The sequence below is a fragment of the Rattus norvegicus genome, chromosome 5, assembly GCF_036323735.1.
Source record: "Rattus norvegicus strain BN/NHsdMcwi chromosome 5, GRCr8, whole genome shotgun sequence".
Lineage (NCBI taxonomy): Eukaryota > Metazoa > Chordata > Mammalia > Rodentia > Muridae > Rattus > Rattus norvegicus.
This window is the reverse complement of record NC_086023.1, coordinates 114,669,242-114,686,747: the sequence shown is the minus strand read 5'-3', so window position 1 is coordinate 114,686,747 and position 17,506 is coordinate 114,669,242. Positions and strand designations below refer to the sequence as shown.

The 17,506-nt window shown below is 38.6% G+C and overlaps 1 protein-coding gene across 4 annotated transcripts in view; it reads right to left on the bottom strand.

The window, feature by feature from the left end:
- Window positions 1–7,166: 7,166 nt before the first annotated feature.
- Window positions 7,167–17,506, bottom strand: part of Ift74 (intraflagellar transport 74) — a 103,476-nt gene continuing 93,136 nt past the window's right edge. For all 4 annotated transcript variants that reach the window (XM_017593367.3, NM_001007001.1, XM_063287637.1 and 1 more), the window contains 4 exons: window positions 13,961–14,124; window positions 12,931–13,056; window positions 8,618–8,678; window positions 7,167–7,452 (listed from right to left, as the gene is read on the bottom strand). In XM_017593367.3, the coding sequence (XP_017448856.1) occupies window positions 7,334–7,452; window positions 8,618–8,678; window positions 12,931–13,056; window positions 13,961–14,124 (470 nt within the window). In that variant the 3' untranslated portion in view covers window positions 7,167–7,333. The remainder of the gene's footprint in view (window positions 7,453–8,617; window positions 8,679–12,930; window positions 13,057–13,960; window positions 14,125–17,506) is intronic.

The window sequence follows — 17,506 nt, the reverse complement described above, 5'->3', positions numbered from 1 at the left end:
CCCACAGTGGTGAAAGAGCCCAAAGTTTAACAGAAATGCTACTCTCTGGTGTCTGTCTGAAGGATATAAGCAGCAGTCTTGTGTGGTGGTATTCACTTGTAATCCTACCACCAAGGGAAGGCAGAACTGTGAGCACAGCCTACACGCACTTTAGAGAAAACGTCAATGGGACCCTTCAGCTTCACCAGGAAAGGGCACTGAGCGATGAATGGCTTCACGGGTAAAGGGCCTCAGGAGGAACTACTATTTGGCTTTCTGATAATCAAAATGAGTGAAGGGCAGGAGCCTATATGACACCATAAAAGCAGTGATTCCAGTGCATTCGAGGGACACCGGCTTTAGCCATCCATCTTCTGTTGGTATTTTTGTTATTTCCTCCCCAGGGATGCTTGGTTTTCCTTTGTGGGCTACATGAAAAATTGGAGAAGCTATAAAAGTAATTTTCTTTTTCCTTCCCTTAACTATTTCCCTAATGCTGAGACACAAGGCCCCTGCTTTGTTTTTGGCGGAGAGTAGGGAGTAGGGATGAATGAGGATGGGGATGGTCAATCACTAAGGCAGCCTATCCACCTCTAGTAAACCAAAGGAAGCGTTTTACAAAAACAGCTAAAGATTGATAGGGGTTTGGTTTTTTGTTTTTAAGGAGTTATATTTTCCTTTGGCGACAATTTAGATTTGGTTTGTGGATGGCATCAAGTGTTTTCACCTTCATGTCATGTCAGGCTGGACTTCCTCTGTACAGTGAGGTTATCTGCTGAATGTGATAACAGGAAATGAGGCATTTCAGGAGGGTTACTTAGCTCAGCTACTGCCTCCTAATTTTAAGTTAGTAATAGCTTCTTCACTTCTGTCAAACAGTGTTAACTGATTGTCTTTCTTCCCTGGCATAAGCAGGCTGTTAGAGTGTGCTGGCCAGTTTTTGTTTGTTTTTCTATCAACTTACCACAAACTGCAGTCATTTGGAAAGAATCTCAATTGACAAAATGCCGCCATTAGATTAGCCTGCAGGCAAGTCTGTAGTGCATTTCCTTGATTGGACTCAATTCACTAGGGCTGTGCCACCCCCTAAGGAGGAGTTCCTGAATGGTAGAAGAAAGCAAGCTCAGTAAGCTATAATGAGCAAGCCAGTAAGTAGCACTCTTCCGTCACCTCTGCCTGGACAACATGCTGCAAAATAAATTCCTTTTCTTCCCAAGTTGCTTCATGGTAACGGCACAGTAACTAAGAGAAGATTGGTTCCAGAAATGGAGTTTTGCTGTGACAGACCTGACCAGTTTTTAGCGTGGTGGCATTTGACCTTTTGACTGGAAAAGCCATTCAGTGCTCAGCTCAATGGCTTGTACCCTGGGGGTTTGGAAGATAATGCTGAGAGCAGCACAATGAAGACTTGGCTCATGAAGGTTCAGGGGGAAGTTTGAGAATCCCTTAAAGACCACTGGTGGTTGGATCTGGAAGTCTGACACTACTGCCAGAGTTTGGTTTTTGCTTTGTTACTGTGTTATGGTTTTTCCTTCTTAGATTAATAAAGTAATTTTTATTTTATGGCAGCCCACAGTGTCAACATTGATTTCACAGACTTTGGATATTTTAGAGAGATTTTAGAGATGTTGGGGTTCTTAGAGATTTGGATATTTTAAAGAAATTGAACTTTTAAAGTGAACTAAAAGGTGACCTTCTCAAAGACTAGGGCTTTTTAAAGTTGTAATGCTCTATATTGTTGATATTATTATGACATCTTTGGGACAAATGAGAAAGGAAAGGTTATAGTTGAATGTTGATGAGTGTCATGTCAATTGTACTGGCTCATTTTTTGTCAACTTAATCAAGGTAGAGCCATTTTGGAAGAAGAGAATCTCAACTGAGAAAATACCTCCGTAAAATAAATCCCTAAGATTTGCCTTTAGGTAATTCTGAAGTGCACTTTCTGGATTACTATTGATTTGAGTGGGCCCAGCTCACTGGATGTGGTACCATTCCTGAGCAAGTGATCCTGGATGACATAAGAAAGCAAGCTGAGAAAGCCCTGGAGAACAATCCAGGAGGCAGTGTTCCTCCATGGCCCCTGCCTCAGTTACTGCCTCTAGGTTCCAGCTCCAATTTCCTGGATAAGGGAATATCAGCTGTACTAGAAAATAAACCCTTTCTCAAGTTGCTTTTGGTCATGGTCTTTACCATAGTTATTATAAAAGTAACTAAGTATGAAAAGTTTTATAATTAAAAATAAGCTTAGTTTAAAACTTTAGTCCTTTCTTTTATGAATGCCTTTCTGGTATGTTTGAGTCTCTCTTTGAGACTTTTTTTATTTTATACTCATTTATCTTGTGTTCATATACATGTACATGTGTGGGAGAGCCATGTGTGAGGATCAGAGGTCACTTAGCATCTTTTCTTGTACCATGCAGAATCCAGGAATCTAACTCAGAAAATGACCACTATGCAGAACAGTGTTGGTTTGCAAGTTGGTTATTTTTATGTGTAAGATTTTGCAAAACAACAGTTCATTAGAAACTGGAGGCAGCAAAGCATCCTCTAAAGTTTTGTACAATTATTAATTAGTGTTAAATTTCTGATATATAGTACAAGTCTATGATAGGTAAAGTTTTCCAAGGAATGTATTGAAAATTAAAACTCCATGTGACTTGGTATATAAAAACAGTGTACATTAATCAATTTGTCTACTTGTAGTAATAAAGTCCGTTTGGTTTGTTCAAAACTGTATAACATGCCAGGTTTGCTGGCCTATGCCTACAGTCTTAGCAGCACTCAGCGCCTGAGGAGCAGAGACAGGAATATAGCAAGTTCGAAGCCAGGCTGGATAACAGGAAGACCTTATCCCAACGGAAAAGGGGGGCGGGGGAGGGAAAGAGAGAAAGAGAAAGGAGTTAGTGCATTCTCACAGCTGTTTATGCCAGACTCCTAAAGCCAAAGGAAGTGTGAGAGACTAGGCAGGTTACTGTACCACATGAGCCTTACTAACTGGCTTCTCTCTGGTGTGTCATTAGTCATGCACTGATTACCTGCCCCTACTTGTATACGGCGCTCCACAGCTGTAGAGTACCAATTTGACTCTGTTTAGACCTGGGCATGATAGTGCTCTTTTCTATACTCCTGGAGTTGGAGGCTGAGGGAGGGGAACTGTTGAGTGTCAGGCCAGGCTAGGCTAGGCAGTACTACAAGATTGTTTTATAGCCCTGGAGAACCTGTGTTTGTTCACTGATAGAGGATAAGAACAGAACAGACTAGTTATCCTTCCCATGTTGATCTTCATTAGTAAAAGTGCTCAGTGCGTTTGTTCCATCTGCTGCTTTCCACATGAACTTCAAGGTGTTATTTTTAAACAGGAATAGAACTCAGAGTGATGGCACTGAACGAGGAAGAGCTGGTTCATGCAGATATAACCCTCAGTTCTAGCCCAGCAAAAAGAAGACTCTTATTGGGTTTGTTGAAAGGCTTTGAGAGGAAGGAAGAGACATTAGTGAGAATTTCCCTCAGATAAAATGTTTTAGTTTTAAAGAAAAACTGCTCAATTATGTTTCCCCAAATATAATATGTGAATAAGTTAGGGTTGAAGCTGGAATCCTTGCTGTTTTTCCCAAGACGTTTTTCCTGTCAAACTCCCTATTGTTAAGTGTATGAGAGTGTACACACACACACACACACACACACACACACACCCCTTCCTACCTGCTAATCTTTAATGGTTGAGTTATAGGTAGCACTGTAACACTGAACTGGTCTTTACTAACCCAAATCAGTTTTCCTTGCTGTGATAATCTACCTGAGACAAGATCCATTATAAACAAAAGGTCATTTTAGCTCATGGTTCTGGATTTGCAAGATCTAGGGACGTTATCTGGTAAGTCTTGCTGGCAGAGTTCCAAGTCACACGAGTATCACATGGCAAGACACAGGGAGTACACGTGTCTACTTGATGACTCCCTTCTTTAAAAGCTACTATGATTGAAGCAAAGGGGCTCTAATAACTTTATCTAATCCTAATAACTGATCATTTCCCAGAGCACCCTACTCTAGGTATCAGAGCTGGATCAAGTTCCCACCTCTATAATTCCTCAAAGCAGAGGCTAACTTTTAATAGCCAAAGCCTCGGAGGGCATTCACACCGTATCTAAACCAGAGCACAGGAGGAAGAACAGCTACATAGACTTTACTTCAATTTCACTGCATTTCTAAGTACTACATAAACACCAAAATACCTGTAATTACATCTACTTGGGAGGCTACAGTGGGAGGGCCATAAGATTGAGGTCAGTCTAAGCAAGGCACTGTCTCAATAAAAAAAAATTAACTTGGGAAGAGAAGGAGGAAAAAGGAAGGGCTGAGTATGATTCAAATATATTATGCACATGCACAAAAATGTCTTCATGAAACCTATTGTGTAAAATTGTTACTAATATTATATAGATTAATATATAATTAGTATAATACTAATAAAAATGAGACAATAGTTAAAAGTAGAAAAAGAAGAGCTATTCAATGTGCCCATGTTGGAAAGAGGAGCAAGAAAATGGGGCCTGAAACCCTCAAAGCCATTTTGGGGTATTTGCATGAAGTTTAGATTTAAGTAGAGGTCTTGAGGTATGGATAATGAATTAATTCTGGTCAAGAAGTGGTCTCACCCATCACTGACTGCCTCTGTTCTCCCAGGTGTTCTGTTAAGTTGTCAGGTACTTTAAAATGTGGGAGACTGGTTAGTATCAGGTTCCAGCCTTTCTCCTCCTCTAGTTTTAATCCTTTGGAGTCCTTTGTTTCAATAGTCTGACTGGCAAAGGAAGGTTTTTTTTTTTTTGTTGTTTTTTTTTTTAAACATGTTCACTTTACACCCCGCTCACGGGCCCCTCCCAGTCATCCACTCCCAGAATCTTTTCCTTTCCCCCTTCCCCCCTTCCCTTTTCCTGAGGGGATGGGGGGCCCCTGGGTATTCCCCCTACTCTGTCTAAGTATCTCTTTAGAATGTCTCCTCTCTGCACTCTCCCACCAAAGCTGTTTCTAGGAATTCTATACACAGCCCACCATGGACAGTGTGCATTAAATTTCAACCAATGCTGTCTCCAGGAGTCATTTTAAGACAGTCCTTTCATGGTCCCAAACAGTATCATATACTAACTACTATTCCAAACGGGCTCTAGTAGGGTGCAGACAGCACAATTCCAACCCCAGTGCTCATGAAGCCAGTTCTCAGAACCGGGCAAAGTCCTGTAACTGTTCCTACTGTTACTGAGCACTCCTTTAACCCTTAACCATACACCAACTCTAGTGGCTAATATCTTAACTGTTTATGTGCATTTTTTTCATTTGAATTTTAGGGAAAGGTAAAGAAAAAAAAGAAAAATTTCAAGGGACAATTAGCAGAGGAAAGTTAATCCACTGGGGAGACAATGTGGGATCAGCTCCTGGTCTCAAGAGTATTAGCAAGTATTCTTTTTGCTGGGTAGTGCACATAAGTCATTTTATTTATTCTTAATTTATTTATTTATTCTTATGTATATGATTGTTTTGCTTGCATGTATGCCTGGTGACCACAGAGACCAGAAGAAGGTGCCAACTCCCCTGGACCTGAGGGTTACAAATATTGTCAGCCACTATGTGGGTGCTGGTAAACTGAACCGGGGTCACCTGCAAGAGGGTAAAACTGGGGTTCAAAGCTAAACAAAGAATTCACAGCTGAGGAATGCTGAATGGCTGAGAAACACCTAAAGAAATGTTCAACATCTTTAGTCATAAGGGAAATGCAAATCAAAACAACCCTGAGATTCCACCTCACACCAGTCAGAATGGCTAAAATCAAAAACTCAGGTGACAACAGATGCTGGCGAGGATGTAGAGAAAGAGGAACACTCCTCCATTGTTGGTGGGATTGCAGACTGGTACAACCACTCTGGAAATCCGTCTGGCAGTTCCTCAGGAAATTGGACATAGTACTACCTCAGGACCCAGCTATTCCACTCCTGGGCATATACCCAAAAGATGCCCCAACATATAACAAAGATACATGCTCCACTATGTTCATAGCAGCCTTATTTATAATTAGCCAGAAGCTGGAAAGAACCCAGATGCCCTTCAACAGAGGAATGGATACAGAAAATGTGGTACATCTACACAATGGAATATTACTCAGCTATAAAAAACAATGACTTTATGAAATTCATAGGTAAATGGATGGAACTGGAAAATACCATCCTGAGTGAGGTAATCCAATCACAGAAAAACATACATGGTATGCACTCATTGATAAGTGGATATTAGCCCAAATGCTCAAGTTACCTTAAATGTACAGAACACATGAAACTCAAGAAGGATGACCAAAATTCGGATGCTTCACTCCTTCTCTAAAAGGGGAACAAGAATACTCTTAGGAGGAAATAGGGAGGCAAAGTTTAGAACAGAGGTTAAAGGAACGCCCATTCAGAGCCTGCCCCACATGTGGCCCATACAAATACAGCCACCAAACTAGATAAGACAGATGAAGCAAAGAAGTGCAGGCTGACAGGAACAGGAAGTAGATCTCTCCTGAGAGACACAGCCAGAATATGGCAAATACATAGGCGAATGCCAGTAGCAAACCACTGAACTGAGAATGGGACCCCTGTTGAAGGAATCAGAGAAAGGACTGGAAGAGCTTGAAGGGGCTTGAGACCCCATATGAACAACAATGCCAACCAACCAGAGCTTCCAGGGACTAAGCCACTACCCAAAGACTATACATGGACTGACCCTGGGCTCCAACCTCATAGGTAGCAATGAATAGCCTAGAAAGGGCACCAGTGGAAGGGGAAGCCCTTGGTCCTGCCAAGACTGAACCCCCAGTGAACGTGATTGTTGGGGGTTGGGTGGTAATGGGGAGAGGATGGGGAGGGGAACACCCATAGAGAAGGGGAGGGGTAGGGGTTAGGGGGATGTTGGCCTGGAAACCAGGAAAGGGAATAACAATTGAAATGTAAATAAGAAATACCCAATTTAATAAAGATGGGGGGAAAAAAAGAAATGTAAGTAAGAAATGCCCAATTTAATAAAGATGGAGTAAAATAAAAGAAATGTAAATAAGAAATACCCAATTTAATAAAGATGGAGAAAAAAATGAAAAAAAAACAAAAAAAAAAAGAGAATAGACAGCTGTGGTTACTAAAAACACAAACATTGCAGGAAAATGAGTTATATGCAAACATTTATTGAATTATTTAACTATGCAAGATATCTCTCCGTCAAGGAGATCACAAAACCATGGCATTTAAAAACCTGGGGTCTAACTCTTCAAGAGGAAGCTAATTTACTTTTAGCATGCTTGTGGATTCTTGTAGATTCAGTGGACTTCGTTTCAGCTTCTGCTGGCACTATGGAGAGCATCCATGATGGTTTTATTGTACTCTGCAATCTGCTTCATCACATTTTTAATCACTGGCTGGTAATCACTCTCCTGACTCTTGGTTGCTATGACTAATGACAAGAGTTAAGGAGGAACAAGGTCAGTAAAAACAGCAGTCTGTGACTCAGAAAGGAACTGAAGCAGACTTGGGTATTTGTCACAGTGAATGCAGACAGTACAGAAAATGTCCTGAATAAATTTTAGATTTAACCTTATTTTAGCAAATCATAAATTGTCACAAAAAGGCCAAGTAAAAATTGTTTCAAAAAAATCACTTGATTTTTTTCCTTATTAAGTTATTTATTTATTCATTCACTTTACTGTCTGATCACAGCCCTCTCCGTCCTCTCTTCCCAGCTCCTGATTTTTAATGTCAGGTTGCTCGATCTAATTCTACACTCAGAACAACTAACATTCAGGAAATCTCTAGTCTCTATGTCACACAGAATTTCAGGCAAGTCTCCAGACTTCAGTACTTCAGAGCCATGTAATTTACATTGCATAAAGCTGGAGTGCTGGACGTTGAAACCTCCAGTGAATACCCAGTCAGCCTTTTAAGCTGAGCTGCTCTAATCTATGAACAGAGCTCCCATGGCATCCAGTCTAGAAGTAAGCTGAGGCGTGTGCTGAGTTGTGTGCTGCCTCTGAGATGGAGTTCAGCAACGCCCTAAGAGAGAGCCTGATAACCATCTTGTCCTGGAATAAGTCAAAGGGAACAGGCAGGAAACAAATTCTGGACAGATGTTGTAACTCGATGATGCAGGCCCTCACTTGGTAGGAATGAGATGCAGTTGAATCATATGTAACATAATTGATTCAGAGGTCAAATTTCTGGTTAGTACCCTTGGCTCTACAGACAAGTTATAGCATTATAAACAATTAACACCGATATCTAAACTTTTTCAGAAACTCTATGAATACAAACTGTTCTAAACACTTTAAAATTAAGGCTTAGACAGATCAAAACCTTCTAAAAACTAGCTTACCAGTGACAAAAATTGCCATTCAACATTTGACCATCCAAGTCTACAATGTATGCTCTTAAGCACTATGCTATATGGTGACTTTACATTGCATTTTGGGTAATTCTCAAAATCGCTTTCTAATAAATTGTCTGAGTAAACACTGTTACAGAACAGAAAATGGTACTAGTCTTTATAATCCCCATATAATTAGCTCAGAGTTCTGTACACATCAAGCATTGGTAAGGACATGTCAAGTCAGTTTAAAGGATACACTCTTTCATTACAAAATTATTTTGCTCCAGATGCTGCCACTTCCTCTCCAAGTTTGTAAGCTAGAAACACAAAAGGTGAATGTTAACTGACTCTCATATTCCAAATCATTACATAACCCTTTGAGAGGGTATGAAAAAACACCCAATTTTAAATCTTGGCAATTGCTTGAATTCTAAATAAAGTGAAGGTCACCAGAGAAGAAACTTAGGTTAAATCAGACAACAGCATATACATTTAGGACAATGAGAGGTTTTACTATGCTTATTTTAATTACAAGATAGTAAAAATGTTTATCATACCAGTGAACAGACAAACTGAAAGTCAACTGACTTTTCCTAATGTAACTTAAAAAAGAAAACTGTGCCGTGATGGAAATCTGTCCCTGACTTCTGGAAATCTAATGCTACAAAGGTAATATATATATATATATATTCTAACACTGCCAAAGGTTCAGACATATAGGAAAAACTTCCTTATGTCTCTTGCTAAGTTTCCTGTCTTGTTTCACAGGCTGCGATAAGAGCAGAGCTGCAGAGTGAAGATTGTAAGAGAGTCTGTAAAAAGCTGGCATTGTTACAATAATTTCTGCATCAACAGGAAACTAATGTGGATATTATATTGATGGTTGCTTCCTCAGAAGACAATTTCACTGTTATAGAATTAAACTGTTTTTCTGATTTAATTAACCTTGTAACTCTAGCTTCTTAAGATTCATGTAGTTTTCCCTAAGAAAGGACTATCTGAAAATGAAAGACTAAAATAATGTTCTCCCTGGCTATTTCAAAGAAGTATAATGAGCATTTAAAAGAATGTGATAATTGGGGGTTGGAGATTTAGCTCAGTGGTAGAGCGCTTGCCTAGGAAGCGCAAGGCCCTGGGTTCGGTCCCCAGCTCCGAAAAAAAGAACCAAAAAAAAAAAAAAAAAAAGAATGTGATAACTGAAGAAGCAAAAAAAAAAAAAAAATGTTTCTTCTTTCATGAAAGTTATTCAGAGGGCACACATATCTATCCTATTGTTTCCTCCAGAGAGATAAATCTGGATATCAGGATGGAATCAGTTAACTGTATAAAATATATGGTCCTTGAGTCCTTATGAAATCAGATCTGTCTTCAATAAGACCTGGAAGCTAGGATGGCCCCTAAGGAAGCAGTCAGCACATCTAGCAATAAATCTTTAATAACCTTTTGCAAAGTCAAGTGCCAGACATGTTTCCTTTCGTTCTCATATGGCAACAGACCTCTTAAGTGCTATACAAATGATATAAGAATCACATCCTGTCAAATTCCTCTTACACTGTACATCCTCATTACTGACTTGCCTTGACACTTACCATACTTTTCTCTTCTTCTGAAGAAAAATCTTTTCTCTCTTCAGCTTATTCAAATAATATGATATGAAATTATTTATAGATATAAGAATACTTTTTAAGAAAACTGTTAAGATTTAGAGACAAGGATTATTGGCAAAATATAAAAATACAGAGATATATTTAAAATTGTGGCTTGTGTATGATTTGGAAAAAAATAACATCTATGTAGTAGAAGAATGCCAAGAATTTTTTTTAAAAAGCCTTTTATTTCCCTATGACCCATTTCAGACAATGTAATATAGTCACAAACTTTTTTCACTTTTTACTAGCATTCATCCCCATTCAAAAAGTTTTTACATTATAAATTTCAAGTCTATTTTTAGGTTTTTACATTGTGAAGTAAGGACAAACTGACAGGCAAACAAGTTATATAAATTAGTGATTTCTAGTTATTGCAAACTCTATTTCTTAGGAAAAATGTTTAAAGATTCTATTTCTTAGGAAAAATGTTTAAAGACTGTTTTTAATAGAATTATTTTATTTTGTAAAAATATGAGGTGATAAATGGATGAATAGCCTATATATACCAATATATACCAATGTGTTAGAAATGTCCATTTCTGGATAGGAGGGAATAGCATGACCTGATTTCGGTTGTTATACCTTGACCATACTGCTATGGAAGTTGGGAAATTTCATACATTTAGAATTTTAAGTTGACAGTGATTAGGCATGACCATAATCAATTCTTGCCTGCCTTTAACCAGTCAGTTTGAATATAGCATGTATGTTTCATTTGGTAATTAGAAAATACTTACTATATACCTACCATATACAAATTGGTTCCATGGCGCTAGAGACAAAGTAAACTGGATGCACAGTGTACCCTCCAAGAGCCCATAATCTCTAAGACTTCAAACACTGTTCGGATAATGTACCAGAGTATGGATGACATGGAAAAGTTACTGTAGTTACGTGTCTATAGAGATATGAGTCAAGAGCTTCAAGAACAGGGCTGTTCTTCATAGTGTTATTCCAACAGCTTAAGATTAGAAACTACCTAAATGTCCAATTAGTTCTATAAATTATGCCTTATCCCATACTAGTATATTATATAATGATCTCCAAATGCACACTGTGGCATACATATACACATACACATACTAAGTGCATAGATAGATAGACAGACAGACAGATGATAGACAGACAGATATATAATGCCAGTTGTACTCTGAGATTAGTGTTGTTTTTAACCTTCAACAGAAAAGCTTCTGTTCAAAGTGCAGTTAGTGCAAAGACTTACAAATGGACAAAATGAGGAGAATAAGTGCCCGGGGCATGCTCAGCCCCCACAGTACATCTATGTCACAAGCCTCCACCCATCCCCTCAAGGCTTGTGGAAGAAGTGGAAAAAATGCGGAGGTCACAAAGGAGTGCAGAAAAGCAATGTTTTCTGGAAAACACACAATTGACTCATGGGCTCACTACAGCTATGTGCACAAGACTGGTACCATCAACATGGGTTCATTAGACCTCACCCTTGACTAGGGAATATGGGCACAGTTTGTGGGTACTGCAGGAAGGACTGTCATTTTCTTATTGGTGGAACCACTGGTAAGTTGCTCGTGCTTGTGAGAAAGAGGGGACAAAAAGATTTTAAGAGCCAGTGGGGATAGAAGACCAAGGCAGTAATAGTACCTTCCAGACACAAGAGGTCTGAGGTACATAATAAGCTCACAGACACTGGCAGCACAGGGCCTATACAGGTCCAAGTCAGATGGGGTCTCAGTATGGAGAGGAAAAGTAGACATGTGTCCCTATTCCTAACGCAGAAGCTATTTGCAACTGTCAAAGCTCACAAAGGAAAAACTAGTTTTTTCCAATAGAGTCTCATTGGGTATACAAACCACACTTAATATCAGGCCCAAAGTAGATGGCCAAAACCAAACAAACTCAAAATTTTTGGAGAGTTTTATGTCAAAATGCTTGGTTTCAGCATTTTTTATCTTATTGGTCTTTTGCTTATATATTGTTTTCCAATTTTCTGTTTTAATGGGGTGTGCGTGTATGCGTGCGTGTGTTATACATGTGTATGAGTTTCTTATGCTTTTTCTTTTTTTCCTGTTTATTTTGTTTTGTCTAATTTACTTGCCTGTTTGAGAAAGAAGACGTGGAGTTGGGTGAGTGGGGAAGTGGGGAGGATTTGGGAGGACATGAGGGAGGGGAAACTATGATCAAAGTACACTGTATGAAAAAAAATTATTTTCATAAAAAAATCGAGTTGCCCATGCTTTGGTAAATAATACCTCTACCTACTCTCATGTAAGCAATCTTATAGTGGGTACTATATATATATATTTTATATTGATATATTGATATATATATCAAAGTAGGACAGGAATGAGTAGAAAGAAGAGTTTCAGTGGGGGAGGAAGAGGAGGGTGGCTGTGTGAAAATTCATATATACATGCTATGAAAGAACTAAAGAACAAAAGAAAATGGGAAACAACAACAGAAAGACCCAAGCTAAATACACAGGACATGTATGCATATATGCAAGTATGTGTCTGCACATTAAAGTATATATATATATGTGTGTGTCATGTACATGTGTGTTTTACTCATTTCAAAATGACAACAATTCTGTCTGTCATTGAATTTATGTTATTTGTAGTTTCTGTGTGGTTTCAACAGAAGTTAGAAGTTTCTGTTTACTTTTGGTAAATTTAAAGTAATACCCAGGGTAGCATAATAGCCATGCCCAGGAGAGTCTGTCCTATAAAACTGGCCTTTCATACAGGTCTACTGAAGGAATAAGACAAAATTAATTCATACTAAAGTACAGAATATCACTATAAGGAAGGCCTACCAGGCAGGTCTGAAACCAAAATGAAACAAGAAAAAAGAAGAAAGCTGTCTGAAGCAAAAAGCACAGACTGAGAACAAGACAGACAACATAAGGTGCAGAGTGGATTTCTAAGTCAGCTTTGAGTGCTCTCACCTGAGCATGTGTCTCATTGTCTTGAAGTTGTGTTTTCAGTGCCTCATAATCTGTAGTCAGCTTCTCCATTATTTTCTTAAAGGCATTTCTGTGGGTTGACAATACTGTTCTTTCTTGATGTAATTTCTAGATAGATCCAAACAGACACTATAACAAATGACTAGAAAGTCAACATAAAACCACATTTGACTTAGAAATTTTAATATTTCGTAAAATTTTACCAGAGTTATAATCACTTTAAGACTTATTTACAAAAAATATCTTTTGAATGATAAGCTATATAGAAGTAACCATATTAATAATGCAATGAATACTTCCATGTCTATACTGATGCCCAAAAATTTAGGATTAAATTTAAAAATGGGATGGAGAGACATTGATGAGTCTGAAGAGGAGACCGACCTATCGCCCACTTCAGGACTTGGCAAGGGTCACAGGTTAGAATGCTCTCTATCAGGGAGCAACTTATACTTTGTTTTTGAATTTTTGCCTTCTCTTAAAACCTCTAAGTCTCTTTAAATTCCAGCTACACATATAACACATTTTTTTTTACTTCTTTTTAGCTTGTATGTCAAATAATGTACTACAAGTAGTAAGTCATATAAAGTACATGTGAATTAAAGTTAAACAAGGAAAAACAACTGGGGGCTGCAGCTTGCTTGGTAGAGGGCTTACCTATTATATGAGGCACTAGCTTGGACCCAAGTAAACCATGCATGGTAGCATAACCCTATAATCCCAAGATTCAGAGACAAGGTAGAAAGATCAGATGTGCAAGGGCACCCAAACTTCAGAGAAAGTTTGAAGTGAACTACTTGAGTGCCTGTCTTAAAAAAGGAGGAGGAAGAAGAGGAGGAAGAGAAAGAAGAAGGGGGGAGGAGGAGGAGGAGGAAGAAGAGGGGGAGGAGAAGGAAAAGCAGGGAGGAAAAGAAGGGAGGGAGGGAGGTGAAGGAAAGGAAAGAAAGAAAAAGGAGGTGGAAGGAAAGAAACATCTGGGTGATAATTTTTAAAGGTTTTGTTAAACATTTACCTTCTTCTTCTCTTCAGCTGATGATTTTAAAGCTGCCAGGTCACTGTATGTCTCCAGGTCAGCAGTCATTTGCTTGATTTTGTTTTTCAGAGACTGTTGCTCTTCTGTCATCTTACTTTCCAAAAGTTCCATTTTCTGGAGATCCAGCTGTAGACGCTGACTGTCTGAAGTACAGGGATTTAAGGCAACAATTAAAATTCTATACTTTCAAATAACTAGCCTTAGGTTTTTAGAGCTTCTGGTCATAACATTTTAGTCACTTGACCAATATACAATTTACTGTATATATTTCTTCTTAAGGACATCTTACTTAGAATATATTTATGACTGTTAATAACTAATGCACAGTAGATAGCACTATACTTTATTTGTGAATGCAGCATAATTAATGTGTATTTTCTTCCTAAGGTACATAATAAACCTCTTGTCTTTAGGTACACACTAGACAGCATATTAGCACTTTGAATGCAGAACATTTTAACCAGCATGATCAGGGAGAGGAAGGAATAAGGGAGAGGGAGAGAAGGAAAGGGGCAAGGAGAGGTATAAGACATAGCACTAAACACTCAAAAAAAATACTGATTCTTTACAATATAACTGAACAAGTGAGAAAGTCAATGTTCCAGAGAAAATAATGTGTAACTTTGGAAACAAGAACACATGGTAGCCTAGAACAAGAACAGAAATTCAGTACTGGATATTTATTCTACTTAGTATTTACTTAAAATAAATATGAATAAGAAAAATGGTGCTTTAACAGCCTTATTTATAATAGCCAAAAGCTGGAAAGAACCCAGATGCCCTTCAACAGAGGAATGGATTAAAAAAATGTCGTACATCTACACAATGGAGTACTATTCAGCTATCAAAAAAATGACTTCATGAAATTCATAGGCAAATGGAATGAACTAGAAAATATCATCCTGAGTGAGGTTACTCAATCACAGAAAAACATACTTGATATGCACTCATTGATAAGTGGATATTGGCCAAAAGCTCAAATTACCCAAGATGTAATCTACAGACCACAGGAAGCTCAGGAAGAAGGATGACCAAAATGCAGATGCTCCCACTCCTTCATAAAAGGGGGAAAATATTCATAGGAGGGGATATGGAAGCAAAGTTTAGAGCAGTGACTCAAGGAATGGCCATTCAGAGCCTGCCCCACATGTGGCCCATATATATACAGCCACCAAAACTACTTAAGATTGATGAAACTAAAAAAATGGATGCGGAAAGGGACCGGATATAGATCTCTCCTGAGAGACACATCCAGAGCATCTCCAATACAGAGGTCAATGATAGCAGCAAACTACCGAACTGAGAATAGGACCCCCTTGGGGGGAATCAGAGGAAGTATTGAAAGAGTTGAAGGAGCTTGCAACCCCATAAGAACAACAATGCCAACCAACCAGAGCTTCCAGGGACTAAACCACTAAACATGAACTGACCCAGGGCTCCAACTGCATATGCAGAGAATAGCCTTGTTGGGGCACCAGTAGAAGGGAAAACCCTTGGTCTTGCCAAGGTTGGACCCCCAGTGCAGGAGAATGGGGGGAGGGCAATAAGGGGGATGTGTAGGGGGAATATCCATATGGGGGAGGGGGAGGGGAGGGAATGGGGGCTTATGGACAGGAAACCGGGAAGGGGGAATAACCTTTGAAATGTAAGTAGGGGTTGGGGATTTAGCTCATTGTCGTAGAGCACTTGCCTAGCAAGCACAAGGCCCTGGGTTCGGTCCCCAGCTCCGAAAAAAAGAAAAGAAAAAAAATGTAAGTAAAGAAATATATAATAAAAAATTTTAAAAAAGAAAAATGGTGCTTTAAAAAAGTCCCTGGTTTTAAAGGTGGGTTGTGGGTCAGGGAGATGGCTTAATAGATAAAGTGTGTACAGCATAAGAATGAAGACCAGAGTTTGGATTTTCTGAATCAACAAAAATGTTGGGTTGGCAAGGCAATCTATATAATCCCAGCACTGAGGAGGCAGAGACAGGGAATTCCAGAACAAATTGGCTATCCAGATGATCCAGAATTAGCAAACTCGGGGTTCAATGACCAACCTTGTCTTAAAAAAGTAGAAAGTGATTAAGGAAGATATCAGCTTTGGGCCTCCATATGCACACATGTGTACCTACACACATGCAAACATACATACAAACATACAAAAATGATTTTTAAAGGGGTTGTTATACAACCAAAGACTTTAAAGTTGATATAACTGAGCTAGTATTCCTTGAATGTTTCATTTACCCCTTTCAGACTTTTAAACTTAGGCATACTGAAATACACATGTGCAAGTACATATCAATATATGTGTAACAAGAGTTAAATGTTATCACAGTGTCAACCTCTGCTAGGTACGTGCTTAGTATCTTGGCATCTGGAGGCTGAGGCAGGAGGGCTCTGAGTTCAAGGCCAGATGGGAAATATAGTAAGACTATCTCAGAAATCCAAAACCATAAAATGCTTCATTTGGATTCCTATCCTCACTAAAGTTATAGACAGTTATAAGAATAAAGTGCTAAGCATGCTATCAAGGACTATTATATCACTTTAATAATATAGATAAGAAGCATGCTTAGCTAACTGAAGCAAGCATTTACATAAATTCAACTGCAAATGCAATTTGGATATGTACTCAGTAAATACATTTAAGAACTATACAAACTGATTTTTTTTTTCCCACAGAAAAGGAGCAAATGTTTGGTTGGTATAGAGTAAGGTTATCTCCCTTTCCCATCAGGTCCCTATGAAAAGCTGAAAGCTTCTCTAAGGGAAGAGACAGGAAGAGGAAGCAGTCCTGTTCCTTCTGATATGCTATGAAGTTGCGAAGTTTACTGAGCAGTGTGTACAGAGTAGCACAATCTCAGGAGAAGCCACTTTGACCTGGGGAAATGTTTCTGAAATATTCTGCCATCAGCACATTTGTTTACTCCCCAGAGTTTCCTTTCTAAAAATATAAATAAAAACTACTGCTGGAAAGATTCCTTGCCTCTACCCTGCAGTACAGTATTTCTCAACTTCTTTCTATGATTAATCCAGAGGAACCCCTCTGGCTGTTTTTTCTTTTTCCTCATCTCACTCACTTGGTATAATCTCTTTCACCTTTTCTTTAAGAAGTAATGCTGCCCCAGAGAGTAAGAGTACTCTATTAAGAAACAGAGTGAAAAAAGTCAGGTGGGTTCCAGTAATGATCTCAAAGACAGGAAGGGGGTCAGTACACAGAAGGGCACTATAACATACATTCTCTCATAATACTCAACAAGATCATAAACTGCTGGTGATTTTTAGATAAAAAAATTTAAGTATGGGCAATGATAAAAAGAAAAGAAGAAATAAAAGCTATAGTTTTAAATAAACAAAAGAACTCATATATGAAATAAATTATAAAGGCAGAATTCAAATCTTAATAAAATTTCCAGAAAAAGAAAAGGTTTACTTTAGTGACCGAATGTATTTTTCACCTCTATGAGAGTCAGTTCTCTTTCTCCTACAGATCTACAAATGGAGAAAGCACAGGACTAGTTTTAAAAAGGCAATGTAAACA